At 52.0% G+C, this 21,853-nt stretch overlaps 1 protein-coding gene across 1 annotated transcript in view; it reads left to right on the top strand.

The window, feature by feature from the left end:
• The window catches only part of LOC149432820 (adapter SH3BGRL-like), a 40,303-nt gene that overhangs the window by 11,210 nt on the left and 7,240 nt on the right, over nt 1-21,853 (top strand). Inside the window, exons 2-3 of the mRNA XM_089664904.1 lie at nt 15,233-15,418; nt 20,536-20,616. Coding sequence (XP_089521030.1) covers nt 15,233-15,418; nt 20,536-20,616 — 267 coding nt within the window. The remainder of the gene's footprint in view (nt 1-15,232; nt 15,419-20,535; nt 20,617-21,853) is intronic.

A 21,853-nucleotide genomic window follows, 5' to 3' on the forward strand; every position in this document is an offset into this window, starting at 1 on the left:
ATATTAATGGCCATGGGGGAGGGGGCAACTCCATATTAATGACCATGGGGGAGGGGGCAACTCCATATTAATGACCCTGGGGGAGGGGGAAACTCCGTAATATTGCCCATGGGGAGGGGGCAACTCCGTATTAATACCCATGGGGGAGGGGGCAACTCCGTATTAATACCCATGGGGGAGGGGGCAACTCCGTATTAATACCCATGGGGGAGGGGCCATCTCCAAGTGCAGGCCATCTTCTCGCAGCCATTGACTTGCCCCTCACTGCCTCCTGTGTGCCCCCCGGGATTTCACCTGAAGCGCCCCCTGCAGGCAGCAGGGCGTTCCTCTGTGGTAGAAGTGGCTGAGTCCGCGCCATGCTGGCCGGGAACGTTGATTTTGGCGCCGATCCTCCGGGGTAATATTTCTGTAATTTGTTTTTCTTCTGAAAATAACTGAATAGAAGGCGCTGTGTGCACATTGGCCGTCTGTGCGCCCGGGAGAGTGATGTCATCGCTGGACCGCAGTGCGGAAAAGAAATAGAAGCGTCTGTTCAACGTATGGGAACAAAGAGGACCTGTCCCTGGAAATGTTTCCTCAGTCTCCCCTCCCCCAGTGATCAGACTGTACATTGTAACTTTGTAGAAGGAGGAGGAGGCGTTTCCGCAGTCTCCCCTCCCCCAGTGATCAGACTGTACATTGTAACTTTGTAGAAGGAGGAGGAGGCGTTTCCGCAGTCTCCCCTCCCCCAGTGATCAGACTGTACATTGTAACTTTGTAGAAGGAAGAGCAGGCATTTTCTCAGTCTCCTCCCCCCAGTGATCAGACTGTACGTTGTAACTTTGTAGAAGGGGGAGGAGTCAATTCCTCAGTCTCCTCCCCCAGTGATCAGACTGTACGTTGTAACTTTGTAGAAGGAGGAGCAGGCATTTCCTCAGTCTCCCCTCCCCCAGTGATCAGACTGTACATTGTAACTTTGTAGAAGGAGGAGGAGGCATTTCCTCAGTCTCCCCTCCTACAGTGATCAGACTGCACATTGTAACTTTGTAGGAGGAGGAGGAGTCTTTCTCTCAGTCTCCCCTCCCCCAGTGATCAGACTGTACATTGTAACTTTGTAGGAGGAGGTGTGATAATTGTGCGCACAGATATGGACACGGACAACCATTTTGCTAAGATCCACCATCTTGTATCATTCTCTCTCCCTCCAGCCCCCCTCCCCTTGCAGGAATGTGGTCTGTGTGTGCGCTGAGTTCTGTGCACAGGGCACAGATGGATACACTTCATGGATGTAAACCCAATAAGCTGGTTCCATGGTGTCTGTCAGACTCTTGCCTTGGCCGGATCGTAAAGCTATAAATCCGTCCGTCACTGGACATGAAAAGCATTCTGGAGTAGCAGTAAAACTACATCCCACTTGAAATCACTTTTTCATACAAATTCATAAATCCCAGCAGGAAAAAGGTACAATAAACCAAAGCATATATTCAGATAGGTCATTTTAATACGAGTCACCTGACACCTTACACCCCTATGTGGCACCTACATGAGAGTAGAAAGCAATATGTCTTTATCTGGACCGGTAAGATATGTCATAGTTGATGTCTAGACGTTCAGCAGATGATTCTGCATATTATCCTACCAGTGGATAGGATGCTACAGGTCCCTATGGAAGGGTATTGACCAGGGTATAGACTTGGGAGGGATTTTGGTCCTAGCCTGGGTCTCCGCCTAAAACCCCCCTCCCCAGATGAGGCGATTGGCCCTTGGCTTCAGTAGACACCCCCTGCTGGGGGGACTAGAAAACAGGCTGTCAGGCCTGGAGAAGTAAGATGAAGATGTATGGACTCTGCACAGTCCCACTTCTCCTGTCCCGGATGCCGGGTGTCATTCTCGGTATCTGTCCTTATTCTGTATGTATGGACTCTGCACAGTCCCACTTCTCCTGTCCCGGATACCGGGTGTCATTCTCGGTATCTCCTCTTATTCTGTATGTATGGACTCTGCACAGTCCCACTTCTCCTGTCCTGGATGCCGGGTGTCATTCTCGGTATCTGTCCCCATTCTGTATGTATGGACTCTGCACAGTCCCACTTCTCCTGTCCTGGATGCCGGGTGTCATTCTCGGTATCTGTCCCTATTCTGTATGTATGGACTCTGCACAGTCCCACTTCTCCTGTCCCGGATGCCGGGTGTCATTCTTGGTATCTGTCCCCATTCTGTATGTATGGACTCTGCACAGTCCCACTTCTCCTGTCCCAGATGCCGGGTGTCATTCTCGGTATCTGTCCCCATTCTGTATGTATGGACTCTGCACAGTCCCACTTCTCCTGTCCCGGATGCCGGGTGTCATTCTCGGTATCTGTCCCCATTCTGTATGTATGGACTCTGCACAGTCCCACTTCTCCTGTCCTGGATGCCGGGTGTCATTCTCTGTATCTGTCCCCATTCTGTATGTATGGACTCTGCACAGTCCCACTTCTCCTGTCCTGGATGCCGGGTGTCATTCTCTGTATCTGTCCCCATTCTGTATGTATGGACTCTGCACAGTCCCACTTCTCCTGTCCCGGATGCCGGGTGTCATTCTCGGTATCTGTCCCTGTTCTGTATATATGGATATTTTTATTTGTAAAAAACAAACAGAATACAAAGTAACAAAACTGTAATCATCATAAAAATAAAACCTGAAAACAACAACAATGTAACAATGTTACATATTCTGCACGCCAGAAACTCAGCAGTTTATACTAAAGTTATACATCGAATTTGATGCTATAAATAGATTCCTCCAATGATCCTTCAGCTCTAAACTCTTTATCCACCTCGACTCTGAGAGGACCACGTCTGCGTCTCCTGGCCGGGAACAGCTCGTTGTGCATGGCTACCTTGGTCCTCAGAGGACCACGTCTGCGACTCTCCTGGCCGGGAACAGCTCATTGTGCATGGCTACCTTGGTCCTCAGAGGACCACGTCTGCGACTCTCCTGGCCGGGAACAGCTCATTGTGCATGGCTACCTTGGTCCTCAGAGGACCACGTCTGCGACTCTCCTGGCCAGGAACACCTCGTTGTGCATGGCTACCTTGGTCCTCAGAGGACTACATCTGCGACTCTCCTGGCCAGGAACAGCTCGTTGTGCATGGCTACCTTGGTCCTCAGAGGACTACGTCTGCGACTCTCCTGGCGAGGAACAGCTCGTTGTGCATGGCTACCTTGGTCCTCAGAGGACTACATCTGCGACTCTCCTGGCCAGGAACAGCTCGTTGTGCATGGCTACCTTGGTCCTCAGAGGACTACGTCTGCGACTCTCCTGGCCGGGAACAGCTCATAGTGCATGGCTACCTTGGTCCTCAGAGGACCACGTCTGCGACTCTCCTGGCCAGGAACAGCTCGTTGTGCATGGCTACCTTGGTCCTCAGAGGACCACGTCTGCGACTCTCCTGGCCGGGAACAGCTTGTTGTGCATGGCTACCTTGGTCCTCAGAGGACTACATCTGCGACTTTCCTGGCCAGGAACAGCTCGTTGTGCATGGCTACCTTGGTCCTCAGAGGACTACATCTGCGACTCTCCTGGCCGGGAACAGCTCATAGTGCATGGCTACCTTGGACCTCAGAGGACTACGTCTGCGACTTTCCTGGCCAGGAACAGCTCGTTGTGCATGGCTACCTTGGTCCATGCGTGCCAGTGATAGTCCTTGATCACAGTGATAACAATGTACATGGTTCCTCTGTCTATGTTGTGTATTGTGGGGGGAAATGCCATAAAGTCTGTCAGAGCAGCTCAGGTTCTCCAACCTTCGGATCCGAACTCTGTCAGCTACTTCCTTCCAGACCTCACGGCTTCCCCAACAATCCACCAAGAAATGTGCCATAGACTCCTCCTGATTACAGCCCAAAAGCCTGCTGAACACTGCCCTCCTGCCCGAGGCCGGCCCCCTGGACCTCTGGGTTTACCTCCCCCTCAGTTGATATGACCCCATTCATTAAGGCTTCCTCCTCTAGGTGTTCTGCTGCCAGCAGTTCCTCCTCTGCCGATTCCTCATCCCTGTTATGGAAGGCCACCGGGCAATCTCTGTGGAAATGGCCAAGCCCACCACATAGATTGCACTTGATGTTCTCACAGGTAGGGCTGACATGGCCGACCTCCCCACACAGATTACACTTCATGACGGAGCAGACAGTCGCCATATGACCCGACTTACCGCATGTAAAACATAGCCTGGGCTGACCTGCATAGAAGACTCCCCTCTCCCGCCCAATAAAAAAGGAGCCTGGCAGGTGATGGGTGACATTGTTACTCTGCCTCAACGAGAACCCTCCAACCTCCAGTCCAGATCCCATCACTGTCCCTAGTTTTGGTCAGATCAGAGACCATCTCACAATGCCTTCTGAGCCAGACTACAATATCCTGGGGGGGCACAGACTACAATATCCTGGGGGGGGCACAGACTACAATATCCTGGGGGGGGGGCACAGACTACAATATCCTGGGGGGGCACAGACTACAATATCCTGGAGGGGGGGGGCACAGACTACAATATCCTGGAGGGGGGGGCACAGACTACAATATCCTGGGGGGGGGGGCACAGACTACAATATCGTGGGGGGGGCACAGACTACTATATCCTGGGGGGGGCACAGACTACAGTATCCTGGGGGGGCACAGACTACAATATCCTGGGGGGGGCACAGACTACAGTATCCTGGGGGGGCACAGACTACAATATCCTGGGGGGGCACAGACTACAATATCCTGGGGGGGCACAGACTACAATATCCTGGAGGGGGGGGCACAGACTACAATATCCTGGGGGGGGGGGGCACAGACTACAATATCCTGGGGGGGGCACAGACTACAATATCCTGGGGGGGGCACAGACTACAGTATCCTGGGGGGGCACAGACTACAATATCCTGGGGGGGGCACAGACTACAGTATCCTGGGGGGGCACAGACTACAATATCCTGGGGGGGGCACAGACTACAATATCCTGGGGGGGCACAGACTACAATATCCTGGGGGGGGGGCACAGACTACAATATCCTGGGGGGGCACAGACTCATTCCAGAAAATGATGTTAACGTTTGCTGTGTCAGGTTTGGAGATGGGGATGAAGATGAAGTTCCTCCACCCCTCTTTGTCCTGAAACCCACTAAAGCCGGCCCAGAACCCGTCCAAGCCAGACATGAGCTTGAAGCTGACATCATCCCGTCTGTCAGGGAGGTTGATGACGGCCAGTATATCTGGGGCACAAACCCCATCTGCTGACACAGCAACTCCCTAACTACAAACCTCCTATCAGGGAGCTCTTCTCTGGAACCCCTATGCTTCAACCTGACCACGTTCCTCCTCTTGAAGGCCTGACCAGTATATCTGGTACTGCTGGAAAAAGAAGGAGCCCCACGGCTCCAGGCATTCCGAGGAGGGACATGGCCAGATGGACCACCATTCCCTTGTGATGCAGGTGGCGGCTCAACCAAAGGGGGGAAATCACGGGGGTTATTCTGAACTGAATCCTCCTTTGCCATATTCTCAGGGTCCTCAGACTGGTCCTGACCCCATCCAGACATACCTACCTTTGTATTAATGACATCGGGAACCCCTACATCGATATTAGTGATATCGGCACTGGTCACCATATCACCACTAGCATCAGCAGCCTTATCCACATCATTATCGGTTACCCCATCCTGAACACCGGTCCCCCCAGCTCTGATCCCACCATGAGAATTGGGGGTAGCAGCATTGATTGGTGTCCTGGTAGTATAGGTGTGTTTGGCGTCTACCTGATCATTGTCCTGGTAGTATAGGTGTGTTTGGCATCTACCTGATCGGTGTCCTAGTAGTATAGATGTGTTTGGTGTCTACCTGATCGGTGTCCTGGTACTATAGGTTTGTTTGGCGTCTACCCGATCAGTGTCCTGGTAATATGGTCCTGGTAGTATAGGTGTGTTTTGGCGTCTACCTGATCGGTGTCCTGGTAGTATAGGTGTGTTTGGCGTCTACCTGATCGGTGTCCCCGTAGTATAGGTGTGTATGGCGTCTACTTGATCGGTATTCTAGTAGTGTAGGTGTGTTTGGTGTCTACCTGATCGGTGTCCTGGTAGTATATTTTTGTTTGGCGTCTACCTGATCATTTTCCTGGTACTATAGGTGTGTTTGGTGTGTACTTGATCAGTTTCCTGGTACTATAGGTGTGTTTGGCATCTACCTGATAGGTGTCCTGGTAGTATAGGTGTGTTTTGTGTCTACCTCATTGATGTCCTGGTAGTATAGGTGTGTTTTGTGTCTACCTCATCGATGTCCTGGTAGTATAGGTGTGTTTGGCATCTACCTGATCGATGTCCTGGTAGTATAGGTGTGTATGACCTCAGCCTGATTAGTGTCCTGGTAGTATAGGTGTGTTTGGCCTCAGCCTGATCGATGTCCTGGTAGTATAGGTGTGTATGGCCTCAGCCTGATCGGTGTCCTGGTAGTATAGGTGGGTTTGGCATCTACCTGATCGATGTCCTGGTAGTATAGGTGTGTTTGGCCTCAGCCTGATCGATGTCCTGGTAGTATAGGTGTGTATGCCCTCAGCCTGATCGGTGTCCTGGTAGTATAGGTGTGTTTGGCCTCAGCCTGATCGATGTCCTGGTAGTATAGGTGTGTATGGCCTCAGCCTGATCGGTGTCCTGGTAGTATAGGTGGGTTTGGCATCTACCTGATCGATGTCCTGGTAGTATAGGTGTGTTTGGCCTCAGCCTGATCGATGTCCTGGTAGTATAGGTGTGTATGCCCTCAGCCTGATCGGTGTCCTGGTAGTATAGGTGTGTTTGGCATCTACCTGATCGATTATCCTGGTAGTATAGGTGTGTTTGGCATCTACCTGATCGATGTCCTGGTAGTATAGGTGTGTTTGGCCTCAGCCTAATCAGTGTCCTGGTAGTATAGGTGTGTTTGGCATCTACCTGATCGATGTCCTGGTAGTATAGGTGTGTATGGCCTCAGCCTGATCGGTGTCCTGGTAGTATAGGTGTGTTTGGTCTCAGCCTGATCAATGTCCTGGTAGTATAGGTGTGTTTGACCTCAGCCTGATCGGTGTCCTGGTAGTATAGGTGTGTTTGGCCTCAGCCTGATCAATGTCTTGGTAGTATAGGTGAGTTTGGCGTCTACCTGATCGGTGTCCTGGTAGTATAGGTGTGTTTGGCCTCAGCCTAATCAGTGTCCTGGTAGTATAGGTGTGTTTGGCATCTACCTGATCGATGTCCTGGTAGTATAGGTGTGTATGGCCTCAGCCTGATCGGTGTCCTGGTAGTATAGGTGTGTTTGGTCTCAGCCTGATCAATGTCCTGGTAGTATAGGTGTGTTTGACCTCAGCCTGATCGGTGTCCTGGTAGTATAGGTGTGTTTGGCCTCAGCCTGATCAATGTCTTGGTAGTATAGGTGAGTTTGGCGTCTACCTGATCGGTGTCCTGGTAGTATAGGTGTGTTTGGTCTCAGCCTGATCAATGTCCTGGTAGTATAGGTGTGTTTGACCTCAGCCTGATCGGTGTCCTGGTAGTATAGGTGTGTATGGCCTTAGCCTGATCAGTGTCCTGGTAATATAGGTGTGTATGGCCTCAGCCTGATCGATGTCCTGGTAGTATACGTGAGTTTGGCGTCTACCTGATCGGTGTCCTGGTAGTATAGGTGAGTATGGCGTCTACCTGATCGGTGTCATTGTATACATTGGTGTAACAACTTCTTATAAAGGTGACTCCATCCCAGCAGGAATGACAGGATATAGATTATAGGCTCTGGTCGTTGGACTCATGATAGGTAATGCTCAGCCTGTTCTGCAGACGGATTATGACCATCTCACATCCAGGCCTCACTAGACGTCATCTGAGGACCCTGATGCCTTCAGGTTCACAACATGTTTGTTTTTCTTCTAGTTTGGCCTGTTTTCGGTGGGCTCTGTTTTCGGTGTCGCCTTCTTTGGCCTCCCACCAACTTGCATATTTTGGGGGAAGATGTGGGTGGGGCCATGCTCAGTACAACTTCCTCATTCCCTCCCACAGTTTGGGGCAGGTCAGACCTCTCTATAGCCACAGCCGGTACCTTTCTATTGTGAGTGGCCCAGAATCTGAACCTGGGAACATGGGTCAGTGTGTCCCCAGTTTCCAGCTGCGCCCTCTGCAGCCCCGCCCACACACCATAGCGGACAGTGTCACATAACAGGAGTCTGCAGTGCCGCCAGGCAGTTTGTGAAAAGTCTGCTGGTTCTGTCTGCAGGGAGTTATATAAAACAAGGTAAATGAAGAAAGTCCGTCCAGAATTGGCAGGAAAGTCGGCTTATCTCCGGCTCCGTGTTTATCCTCCCGCCCGTGTCTTGGATCCATTAATCCCGCAATGTTTGTCAGGCGGGGCAGCCGGAAGCGGCTTCTGCAGATTAAAGATCCGTTTGTTTCACCAGAAGACTCACAAGTGTTCCCACTTCCATTTAGAATAGAGAGGAGTCCGGCCAATCAGAAGGCACATGAGGAAAATAGGGGAATGGCAAGATCCCCATCATAGGCACTCCGTAGGTCAACAGCCTGTTGGATGAAAGTGTACGAGGGGTGTGGTTGTATTAAATTGTGGGAGGTGAGGGGCGTGGCCGTATTGGATGATGGGATGTCAAAGGGTTTTGCCCTACTGGATTGTTGGATGGGGTACAGTGGTTATATTGGATTGGTGGATGGGGTACAGTGGTTATATTGGATTGGTGGATGGGGTACAGTGGTTATATTGGTGGATGGGGTACAGTGGTTATATTGGATTGGTGGATGGGGTACAGTGGTTATATTGGATTGGTGGATGGGGTACAGTGGTTATATTGGTGGATGGGGTACAGTGGTTATATTGGATTGGTGGATGGGGTACAGTGGTTATATTGGATTGTTTCGTGGGTGTGAAGGGTGTGGCTATAATAGATGGTGGGATGTCAAAGGGTGGAGTTATATTGAATATAGAAATGACAAGGGGTGTGACCCTACTGGGTTATTCGATGGGGTACAGTGGTTATATTGGTGTATGGGGTACAGTGGTTATATTGGATTGGTGGATGGGGTACAGTGGTTATATTGGTGGATGGGGTACAGTGGTTATATTGGATTGGTGGATGGGGTACAGTGGTTATATTGGATTGGTGGATGGGGTTCAGTGGTTATATTGGATTGTTGGATGGGGTTCAGTGGTTATATTGGATTGTTGGATGGGGTTCAGTGGTTATATTGGATTGGTGGATGGGGTTCAGTGGTTATATTGGATTGTTGGATGGGGTTCAGTGGTTATACTGGATTGTTGGATGGGGTACAGTGGTTATATTGGATTGTTGGATGGGGTACAGTGGTTATATTGGATCGGTGGATGGGGTACAGTGGTGATATTGGATTGTTTCGTGGGTGTGAAGGGTGTGGCTATAATAGATGGTGGGATGTCAAAGGGTGGAGTTATATTGAATATAGAAATGACAAGGGGTGTGACCCTACTGGGTTATTCGATGGGGTACAGTGGTTATATTGGTGTATGGGGTACAGTGGTTATATTGGATTGGTGGATGGGGTACAGTGGTTATATTGGTGGATGGGGTACAGTGGTTATATTGGATTGTTGGATGGGGTACAGTGGTTATATTGGTGGATGGGGTACAGTGGTTATATTGGATTGATGGATGGGGTACAGTGGTTATATTGGTGGATGGGAACAGTGGTTATATTGGATTGGTGTATGGGGTACAGTGGTTATATTGGATTTATGGATGGGGTACAGTGGTTATATTGGATTGGTGGATGGGGTACAGTGGTTATATTGGATTGGTGGATGGGGTACAGTGGTTATATTGGTGGATGGGGTACAGTGGTTATATTGGATTGGTGGATGGGGTACAGTGGTTATATTGGTGGATGGGGTACAGTGGTTATATTGGATTGTTGGATGGGGTACAGTGGTTATATTGGTGGATGGGGTACAGTGGTTATATTGGATTGGTGGATGGGGTACAGTGCTTATATTGGATTGGTGGATGGGGTACAGTGGTTATATTGGTGGATGGGGTACAGTGGTTATATTGGATTGTTGGATGGGGTACAGTGGTTATATTGGATTGTTGGATGGGGTACAGTGGTTATATTGGTGGATGGGGTACAGTGGTTATATTGGTGGATGGGGTACAGTGGTTATATTGGTGGGTGGGGTACAGTGTTTATATTGGTGGATGGGGTACAGTGGTTATATTGGTGGGTGGGGTACAGTGGTTATATTGGATTGGTGGATGGGGTACAGTGGTTATATTGGTGGATGGGGTACAGTGGTTACATTGGATTGGTGGATGGGGTACAGTGGTTATATTGGATTGGTGGATGGGGTACAGTGGTTATATTGGTGGGTGGGGTACAGTGGTTATATTGGATTGTTGGATGGGGTACAGTGGTTATATTGGATTGGTGGATGGGGTACAGTGGTTATATTGGTGGATGGGGTACAGTGGTTACATTGGATTGTTGGATGGGGTACAGTGGTTATATTGGATTGGTGGATGGGGTACAGTGGTTATATTGGTGGGTGGGGTACAGTGGTTATATTGGATTGTTGGATGGGGTACAGTGGTTATATTGGTGGATGGGGTACAGTGGTTACATTGGATTGTTGGGTGCGAAGGGTTTGGCTATATGAGACACTGTGATGTCAAAGGGTGGAGTTATACTGGATATAAAAATGACAAAGGGTGTGGTCACATTAGATGGTGGGATGGCAGGAGGTGTGGCTGTATTGGATTGTGGGCGGTGCATTACATTTGTTGCCACACACAGTATAAGTAGGTGAATCTGTCATTCTATCAGCCTCCATCCATCTCCTGTACATGGCTCCTGGAAGAGGGAGAATCCTCTACTGATGATGTGCAAAGCGCCGTCACCCATAGCAACCAATGAGCCTGGGGTTCAGAGGAAGATGGGAGTCCATTACTGGCTGGAAGAATTTGTAATGATACTGATTGTGACTTTGTATTTAGAATAAAGAACACTGTGTGGGCCCTTAGCTCAATGCAGGGTCTCGTGACTCGGGATAGGGTCTCATGGCTCCTTAGGGGTCCCATTGGCTTTTGGGGGTCCCATGGCTCAGTGCTGGGTCCCATTGGATTTTGGGGGTCCCATGGCTCAGTGCTGGGTCCCATTGGCCTCAATGTGGGGTCCCATTGGCCTGGTGGGGGGGTCTCATGGCTTGGTGCAGGGTCCCATTGGCCTGGTGTAGGTCTTATGGCTCAGTGTGGGGTCCCATTGGCTGGGGGGGTCCCATGGCTCAGTGATATGTCCCATTGTCTTCTGGGGGTCCCATTGGCTGGTAGCAGCCCCACGACTCAATGTGGGGTCCCATGGCCTGGTGGGGGTCCCATGGCTCAGTGCGGGGTCCCATGGCCTGGTGGGGGTCCCATGGCTCAGTGCGGGGTCCCATGGCCCGGTGGGGGTCCCATGGCTCAGTGCGGGGTCCCATGGCCCGGTGGGGGTCCCATGGCTCAGTGCGGGGTCCCATGGCCTGGTGGGGGTCCCATGGCTCAGTGCGGGGTCCCATGGCCTGGTGGGGGTCCCATGGCTCAGTGCGGGGTCCCATGGCCTGGTGGGGGTCCCATGGCTCAGTGCGGGGTCCCATGGCCTGGTGGGGGTCCCATGGCTCAGTGCGGGGTCCCATGGCCTGGTGGGGGTCCCATGGCTCAGTGCGGGGTCCCATGGCCTGGTGGGGGTCCCATGGCTCAGTGCGGGGTCCCATGGCCTGGTGGGGGTCCCATGGCTCAGTGCGGGGTCCCATGGCCTGGTGGGGGTCCCATGGCTCAGTGCGGGGTCCCATGGCCTGGTGGGGATCCCATGGCTCAGTGCGGGGTCCCATGGCTCAGTGCGGAGTCCCATGGCTCAGTGCGGGGTCCGATGGCCTGGTGGGGGTCCCATGGCTCAGTGCGGGGTCCCATGGCTCAGTGCGGAGTCCCATGGCTCAGTGCGGGGTCCCATGGCCTGGTGGGGATCCCATGGCTCAGTGCGGGGTCCCATGGCTCGGTGCGGAGTCCCATGGCTCAGTGCGGGGTCCGATGGCCTGGTGGGGGTCCCATGGCTCAGTGCGGGGTCCCATGGCTCAGTGTGGAGTCCCATGGCTCAGTGCGGGGTCCCATGGCCTGGTGGGGGTCCCATGGCTCAGTGCGGGGTCCCATGGCCTGGTGGGGGTCCCATGGCTCAGTGCGGGGTCCCATGGCCTGGTGGGGGTCCCGTGGCTCAGTGCGGGGTCCCATGGCCTGGTGGGGGTCCCATGGCTCAGTGCGGGGTCCCATGGCCCGGTGGGGGTCCCATGGCTCAGTGCGGGGTCCCATGGCCTGGTGGGGGTCCCATGGCTGAGTGCGGGGTCCCATGGCCTGGTGGGGGTCCCGTGACTCAGTGATATGTCGCATTGTCTTCTGGGGGTCCCATTGGCTGGTAGCAGCCCCATGACTCAATGTGGGGTCCCATGGCCTGGTGGGGGTCCCATGGCTCAGTGCGGGGTCCCATGGCCTGGTGGGGGTCCCATGGCTCAGTGCGGGGTCCCATGGCCTGGTGGGGGTCCCATGGCTCAGTGCGGGGTCCCATGGCCTGGTGGGGGTCCCATGGCTCAGTGCGGGGTCCCAGGACTGATCTGATTCTAATCGGTCTGTGCTGGAAATGAACCCTCGCTGTCCCGGGTGGGGGGGGGGGATGACTGTCACTTCTCCATATTTGGTGCTGGAGTGTCTGTAGCTCGGAGTCGGTGAGGAGGGGGAGGGGGGGGGGGAATTCTTGTCCATATAAGGGAAATGAGCCATGGAGTACAAATATGACTGACCCCCCCCTCCCAAACCAGTCCCCCCCCCCTCCCCGCAGGGAGACTTCTCTATTCCAGACTGAGGTCTCCGTATTACTTCATATTACCGAGAAATACTCGGCAGAGCTACAGGGGGGGCAGGGAGCTGTCACTGTGAGCTCTCCTATGCAGGACCGGCCTGCACATCTCCTGCCTACATGTCTGCCTGTGTACTGCGCCATGGTGTATGTCAGAGCTACATACATGTATAATAGTGTGACTGGGGGGAGGGGACATTAGAGTGTAAGCTCCTCTGTACAGAGACTGATGGGACTGTGGGGGAGGGGACATTAGAGTGCAAGCTCCTCTGTACAGAGACTGATGGGACTGTGGGGGAGGGGACATTAGAGCGTAAGCTCCTCTGGTACAGAGACTGATGGGACTGCGGGGGAGGGGACATTAGAGCGTAAGCTCCTCTGGTACAGAGACTGATGTGACTGTGGGGGAGGGGACATTAGAGCGTAAGCTCCTCTGTACAGAGACTGATGGGACTGTGGGGGAGGGGACATTAGAGTGTAAGCTTCTCTGTACAGAGACTGATGGGACTGTGGGGGAGGGGACATTAGAGTGTAAGCTCCTCTGTACAGAGACTGATGGGACTGTGGGGGAGGGGACATTAGAGCGTAAGCTCCTCTGTACAGAGACTGATGGGACTGTGGGGGAGGGGACATTAGAGCGTAAGCTCCTCTGTACAGAGACTAATGTGACTGTGGGGGAGGGGACATTAGAGCGTAAGCTCCTCTGGTACACAGACTGATGTGACTGTGGGGGAGGGGACATTAGAGCGTAAGCTCCTCTGGTAAAGAGACTGATGGGACTGTGGGGGAGGGGACATTAGAGTGTAAGCTCCTCTGTACAGAGACTGATGGGACTGTGGGGGGAGGGGACATTAGAGTGTAAGCTCCTCTGGTACAGACTGATGGGACTGCGGGGGAGGGGACATTAGAGTGTAAGCTCCCCTGTACAGAGACTGATGGGACTGTGGGGGAGGGGACATTGGAGTGTAAGCTCCTCTGGTACAGAGACTGATGTGACTGTGGGGGAGGGGACATTAGAGTGTAAGCTCCTCTGGTACAGAGACTGATGTGACTGTGGGGGAGGGGACATTAGAGTGTAAGCTCCTCTGTACAGAGACTGATGGGACTGTGGGGGAGGGGACATTAGAGTGTAAGCTCCTCTGTACAGAGACTGATGGGACTGTGGGGGAGGGGACATTAGAGTGTAAGCTCCTCTGGTACAGAGACTGATGGGACTGTGGGGGAGGGGACATTAGAGCGTAAGCTCCTCTGGTACAGACTGATGGGACTGTGGGGGGAGGGGACATTAGAGCGTAAGCTCCTCTGGTACAGAGACTGATGGGACTGTGGGGGAGGGGACATTAGAGCGTAAGCTCCTCTGGTACAGAGACTGATGTGACTGTGGGGGAGGGGACATTAGAGCGTAAGCTCCTCTGGTACAGAGACTGATGGGACTGCGGGGGAGGGGACATTAGAGCGTAAGCTCCTCTGGTACACAGACTGATGTGACTGTGGGGGAGGGGACATTAGAGCGTAAGCTCCTCTGGTACAGAGACTGATGTGACTGTGGGGGGAGGGGACATTAGAGCGTAAGCTCCTCTGGTACAGAGACTGATGGGACTGTGGGGGAGGGGACATTAGAGTGTAAGCTCCTCTGGCACAGAGACTGATGGGACTGTGGGGGAGTGGACATTAGAGCGTAAGCTCCTCTGGTACAGAGACTGATGTGACTGTGGGGGAGGGGACATTAGAGTGTAAGCTCCTCTGGCACAGAGACTGATGGGACTGTGGGGGAGGGGACATTAGAGTGTAAGCTCCTCTGTACAGAGACTGATGGGACTGTGGGGGAGGGGACATTAGAGCGTAAGCTCCTCTGGTACAGAGACTGATGTGACTGTGGGGGAGGGGACATTAGAGTGTAAGCTCCTCTGTACAAAGACTGATGGGACTGTGGGGGAGGGGACATTAGAGTGTAAGCTCCTCTATATTGTTGCTGTTCCATATTTCCATTTCTGCATTATGTCACATGTACCGTGTATCAGGAAATGTCATAGGTCATCATCCCTGTTGCTGAGATAAAATCAATTGGACAGAGAATCCATTGTAAGTTTCTATAACGTGAACCCATCGATCGGATCATCCATGAAATGATTAGATTCGTTGTTGGGACCTCGTGAATCGTGATTGGATAATGATAGACCCTGTAAGCGGGGGAGGTCCATCTGGGGGTCTTTATCATTATGAACAATCGCTCCTTCCAGAATAAAACAGAAAATCGTTTTAGGTGGAGTTGCCCATTTTCTGACCCCATTTCCGTTTCTTCACCTGGTGATGTCACCACAGTGGGCGGAGCCGGGAATGAATGGATTTTTCCTGTTTCAGATAAAGAAGAGACAGCAGACGGTTTTCTCCATATTGGACTCCCTGAAGATCCCACATGAAGAGAGGGACATCGCCGCCAACGAGGAAAACCGGAAGTGGATGAGGGAGAATGTTCCGGAAAACTGCCGGCCGGCTAGTGGGGTTCCTCTGCCCCCCCAGATCTTCTGCGATGACCAATACCTGGGGGTAAGCCCTCTATATTCCTTACTACGGGTGTGAGGGATCTCCTTGGCTTTGCTGTCCTGGAATGTAAATCCTTCCTTCCTGTACCTTGGGGATGAAGGGTCCTCGTTACCCGCTGGGTGGGGCCATCCTAATACTAGATCCGAATGAAGGGTCCTCGTTACCCGCTGGGTGGGGCCATCCTAATACTAGATCCGAATGAAGGGTCCTCATCACCCGCTGGGTGGGGCCATCCTAATACTAGATCCGAATGAAGGGTCCTCGTTACCCGCTGGGTGGTATCATCCTAATACTAGATCCGAATGAAGGGTCCTCGTTACCCGCTGGGTGGGGCCATCCTAATACTAGATCCGAATGAAGGGTCCTCGTTACCCGCTGGGTGGGGCCATCCTAATACTAGATCCGAATGAAGGGTCCTCGTTACCCGCTGGGTGGGGCCATCCTAATGCTAGATCCGAATGAAGGGTCCTCATCACCCGCTGGGTGGGGCCATCCTAATACTAGATCCGAATGAAGGGTCCTCATTACCCGCTGGGTGGGGCCATCCTAATACTAGATCCGAATGAAGGGTCCTCATTACCCGCTGGGTGGGGCCATCCTAATACTAGATCCGAATGAAGGGTCCTCATTACCTGCTGGGTGGGGCCATCCTAATACTAGATCCGAATGAAGGGTCCTCATCACCCGCTGGGTGGTATCATCCTAATACTAGATCCGAATGAAGGGTCCTCGTTACCCGCTGGGTGGTGCCATCCTAATACTGGATCTGAATGAAGGGTCCTCATTACCCGCTGGGTGGGGCCATCCTAATACTAGATCCGAATGAAGGGTCCTCATTACCCGCTGGGTGGTGCCATCCTAATACTAGATCCGAATGAAGGGTCCTCGTTACCCGCTGGGTGGTGCCATCCTAATACTGGATTCGAATGAAGGGTCCTCATTACCCGCTGGGTGGTGCCATCCTAATACTAGATCCGAATGAAGGGTCCTCATTACCCGCTGGGTGGGGCCATCCTAATACTAGATCCGAATGAAGGGTCCTCATTACCCGCTGGGTGGGGCCATCCTAATACTAGATCCGAATGAAGGGTCCTCATTACCCGCTAGGTGGTGCCATCCTAATGCTAGATCCGAATGAAGGGTCCTCGTTACCCGCTGGGTGGGGCCATCCTAATATTAGATCCGAATGAAGGGTCCTCATTACCCGCTGGGTGGGGCCATCCTAATATTAGATCCGAATGAAGGGTCCTCGTTACCCGCTGGGTGGGGTCATCCTAATACTAGATCCGAATGAAGGGTCCTCATCACCCGCTGGGTGGTATCATCCTAATACTAGATCCGAATGAAGGGTCCTCATTACCCGCTGGGTGGTGCCATCCTAATACTAGATCCGAATGAAGGGTCCTCATTACCTGCTGGGTGGTATCATCCTAATACTAGATCCGAATGAAGGGTCCTCATTACCTGCTGGGTGGCGCCATCCTAATACTAGATCCGAATGAAGGGTCCTCATTACCTGCTGGGTGGGGTCATCCTAATACTAGATCCGAATGAAGGGTCCTCATCACCCGCTGGGTGGTATCATCCTAATACTAGATCCGAATGAAGGGTCCTCATTACCCGCTGGGTGGTGCCATCCTAATACTAGATCCGAATGAAGGGTCCTCATTACCTGCTGGGTGGTATCATCCTAATACTAGATCCGAATGAAGGGTCCTCATTACCCGCTGGGTGGCGCCATCCTAATACTAGATCCGAATGAAGGGTCCTCATTACCCGCTGGGTGGTGCCATCCTAATACTAGATCCGAATGAAGGGTCCTCATTACCCGCTGGGTGGGGCCATCCTAATACTAGATCCGAATGAAGGGTCCTCATTACCCGCTGGGTGGTGCCATCCTAATACTAGATCCGAATGAAGGGTCCTCATTACCCGCTGGGTGGGGCCATCCTAATACTAGATCCGAATGAAGGGTCCTCATTACCCGCTGGGTGGTGCCATCCTAATACTAGATCCGAATGAAGGGTCCTCGTTACCCGCTGGGTGGCGCCATCCTAATACTGGATTCGAATGAAGGGTCCTCATTACCCGCTGGGTGGGGCCATCCTAATACTAGATCCGAATGAAGGGTCCTCATTACCGGCTGGGTGGTGCCATCCTAATACTAGATCCGAATGAAGGGTCCTCGTTACCCGCTGGGTGGGGCCATCCTAATACTAGATCCGAATGAAGGGTCCTCATTACCGGCTGGGTGGTATCATCCTAATACTAGATCCGAATGAAGGGTCCTCGTTACCTGCTGGGTGGGGCCATCCTAATACTAGATCCGAATGAAGGGTCCTCATTACCCGCTGGGTGGGGCCATCCTAATACTAGATCCGAATGAAGGGTCCTCATTACCCGCTGGGTGGGGCCATCCTAATACTAGATCCGAATGAAGGGTCCTCATTACCTGCTGGGTGGTGCCATCCTAATACTAGATCCGAATGAAGGGTCCTCGTTACCCGCTGGGTGGGGCCATCCTAATACTAGATCCGAATGAAGGGTCCTCGTTACCCGCTGGGTGGGGCCATCCTAATACTAGATCCGAATGAAGGGTCCTCGTTACCCGCTGGGTGGGGCCATCCTAATGCTAGATCCGAATGAAGGGTCCTCATCACCCGCTGGGTGGGGCCATCCTAATACTAGATCCGAATGAAGGGTCCTCATTACCCGCTGGGTGGGGCCATCCTAATACTAGATCCGAATGAAGGGTCCTCATTACCCGCTGGGTGGGGCCATCCTAATACTAGATCCGAATGAAGGGTCCTCATTACCTGCTGGGTGGGGCCATCCTAATACTAGATCCGAATGAAGGGTCCTCATCACCCGCTGGGTGGTATCATCCTAATACTAGATCCGAATGAAGGGTCCTCGTTACCCGCTGGGTGGTGCCATCCTAATACTGGATCTGAATGAAGGGTCCTCATTACCCGCTGGGTGGGGCCATCCTAATACTAGATCCGAATGAAGGGTCCTCATTACCCGCTGGGTGGTGCCATCCTAATACTAGATCCGAATGAAGGGTCCTCGTTACCCGCTGGGTGGTGCCATCCTAATACTGGATTCGAATGAAGGGTCCTCATTACCCGCTGGGTGGTGCCATCCTAATACTAGATCCGAATGAAGGGTCCTCATTACCCGCTGGGTGGGGCCATCCTAATACTAGATCCGAATGAAGGGTCCTCATTACCCGCTGGGTGGGGCCATCCTAATACTAGATCCGAATGAAGGGTCCTCATTACCCGCTAGGTGGTGCCATCCTAATGCTAGATCCGAATGAAGGGTCCTCGTTACCCGCTGGGTGGGGCCATCCTAATGCTAGATCCGAATGAAGGGTCCTCATTACCCGCTGGGTGGGGCCATCCTAATATTAGATCCGAATGAAGGGTCCTCATTACCCGCTAGGTGGTGCCATCCTAATGCTAGATCCGAATGAAGGGTCCTCGTTACCCGCTGGGTGGGGCCATCCTAATATTAGATCCGAATGAAGGGTCCTCATTACCCGCTGGGTGGGGCCATCCTAATATTAGATCCGAATGAAGGGTCCTCGTTACCCGCTGGGTGGGGTCATCCTAATACTAGATCCGAATGAAGGGTCCTCATCACCCGCTGGGTGGTATCATCCTAATACTAGATCCGAATGAAGGGTCCTCATTACCCGCTGGGTGGTGCCATCCTAATACTAGATCCGAATGAAGGGTCCTCATTACCTGCTGGGTGGTATCATCCTAATACTAGATCCGAATGAAGGGTCCTCATTACCTGCTGGGTGGCGCCATCCTAATACTAGATCCGAATGAAGGGTCCTCATTACCTGCTGGGTGGGGTCATCCTAATACTAGATCCGAATGAAGGGTCCTCATCACCCGCTGGGTGGTATCATCCTAATACTAGATCCGAATGAAGGGTCCTCATTACCCGCTGGGTGGTGCCATCCTAATACTAGATCCGAATGAAGGGTCCTCATTACCTGCTGGGTGGTATCATCCTAATACTAGATCCGAATGAAGGGTCCTCATTACCCGCTGGGTGGCGCCATCCTAATACTAGATCCGAATGAAGGGTCCTCATTACCCGCTGGGTGGTGCCATCCTAATACTAGATCCGAATGAAGGGTCCTCATTACCCGCTGGGTGGGGCCATCCTAATACTAGATCCGAATGAAGGGTCCTCATTACCCGCTGGGTGGTGCCATCCTAATACTAGATCCGAATGAAGGGTCCTCATTACCCGCTGGGTGGGGCCATCCTAATACTAGATCCGAATGAAGGGTCCTCATTACCCGCTGGGTGGTGCCATCCTAATACTAGATCCGAATGAAGGGTCCTCGTTACCCGCTGGGTGGCGCCATCCTAATACTGGATTCGAATGAAGGGTCCTCATTACCCGCTGGGTGGGGCCATCCTAATACTAGATCCGAATGAAGGGTCCTCATTACCGGCTGGGTGGTGCCATCCTAATACTAGATCCGAATGAAGGGTCCTCGTTACCCGCTGGGTGGGGCCATCCTAATACTAGATCCGAATGAAGGGTCCTCATTACCGGCTGGGTGGTATCATCCTAATACTAGATCCGAATGAAGGGTCCTCGTTACCTGCTGGGTGGGGCCATCCTAATACTAGATCCGAATGAAGGGTCCTCATTACCCGCTGGGTGGGGCCATCCTAATACTAGATCCGAATGAAGGGTCCTCATTACCCGCTGGGTGGGGCCATCCTAATACTAGATCCGAATGAAGGGTCCTCATTACCTGCTGGGTGGTGCCATCCTAATACTAGATCTGAATGAAGGGTCCTCGTTACCCGCTGGGTGGGGCCATCCTAATACTAGATCCGAATGAAGGGTCCTCATTACCCGCTGGGTGGGGCCATCCTAATACTAGATCCGAATGAAGGGTCCTCATTACCTGCTGGGTGGTGCCATCCTAATACTAGATCTGAATGAAGGGTCCTCGTTACCCGCTGGGTGGGGCCATCCTGGTATATATTATATATCTATATCTATGGACGTGTGTATATATTATATATTTGTGTGTATATATTGTATATGTGATGAACTTCTTCTCTCTCCAATCGCAGGACTATGACGCTTTCTTTGAAGCCAAAGAGAATAACAACCTTTATAAATTTCTGGGCCTGACTCCTCCCGCCGGATCAAAGGTGAGAACTTTCCCAATATTTCCCTAGATGGCTTTCCTTCCAGAATGACAGGAGAGTCCGGGATTTATATGGAGCTGAACACGAGAGAAAACCCATTTACAATCACACAGTGAGATCTCCTACAGATTATGGTCGATGCGAAGGTTCATCCAACACGTTTCTGGGGACAAAGGTCACTTCTTCAGGGATGCGGTTTGGAGAAACGAGATAATCTTTATAGAGAAGAAACACATGAGAAATGTATATATGTGTGTATGTGTGTGTGTATATATATATATGTGTGTGTGTGTGTATATATATATATATATGTGTGTGTGTGTGTGTGATATATATACATACACACACACACACACACACACACACACACACACACACACATACATATATATATATATACATACATTATGTATGTGTGTGTATGTATGTATATATATATGTGTGTGTGTGTGTGTGTGTGTGTATGTATATGTATGTATGTATGTATGTATGTATGTATGTATATATATATATATATATATATACATTCTGCTTCATTTACCACCCGTGCCCCCAGCATGTCACCCTCGGTCATGTGATCAGCCCGTGTACCTCCAGCCCCACACCGCCCGGCTCTGGGTAATGATTAATCCAATGAAAGTCTCATTGTATGACTTTCCTGCAGATTACGGCCAATAAACAAGGCGGGTGAGAGACAGGCGTGTGCGGAATGACAAATCTCCATACCCGCGACTGGAGACCAACAGATCTGGGTGTTCCCAGAAGATTGATACGGCCGGCAGTCCACAGAGTTCCAAGATGGCAGAATCCCAGCCCTGTTATCACCCCCATCATATCCTGCCATCGAGGAGAGGCTCACGCCTCGGATTACGTGCAAAATCCCAACACGCAGAGCAATGGGCTGCTTTTTGGCAGATGCACGGCCGTGGCATTATCAGCACCCCCACGTGTCTGCAGACGTGTGCATTTCCATGTGGATTGGTGCAGCACGATTTTGGAGAAGATTTGGAGTATTCTGAAATGAACGGGCTGCCCCAGGTGTTAAATATACGTGGGAACTCGCCTGTACCGGTTGTACCTGTAGGTGGGAGCCGTGCCTTAGGGCTTGGTTCGGGCGCTTGCATGGTCAGGAAATGTGCTGCGCTTTAGCCTCCCCACAAATGTGCAAACTCATGTGTTTTTGTGCGCGCCAAACTGCATGTTGCTGCAGCACCGTGTGATTTCAGCCCCTTTCACATCT

Source organism: Staurois parvus, unplaced genomic scaffold, assembly GCF_062004578.1.
Source record: "Staurois parvus isolate SC_StPar_1 unplaced genomic scaffold, SC_StPar_1.0 ptg002094l, whole genome shotgun sequence".
In the NCBI taxonomy this organism is placed as follows: domain Eukaryota; kingdom Metazoa; phylum Chordata; class Amphibia; order Anura; family Ranidae; genus Staurois; species Staurois parvus.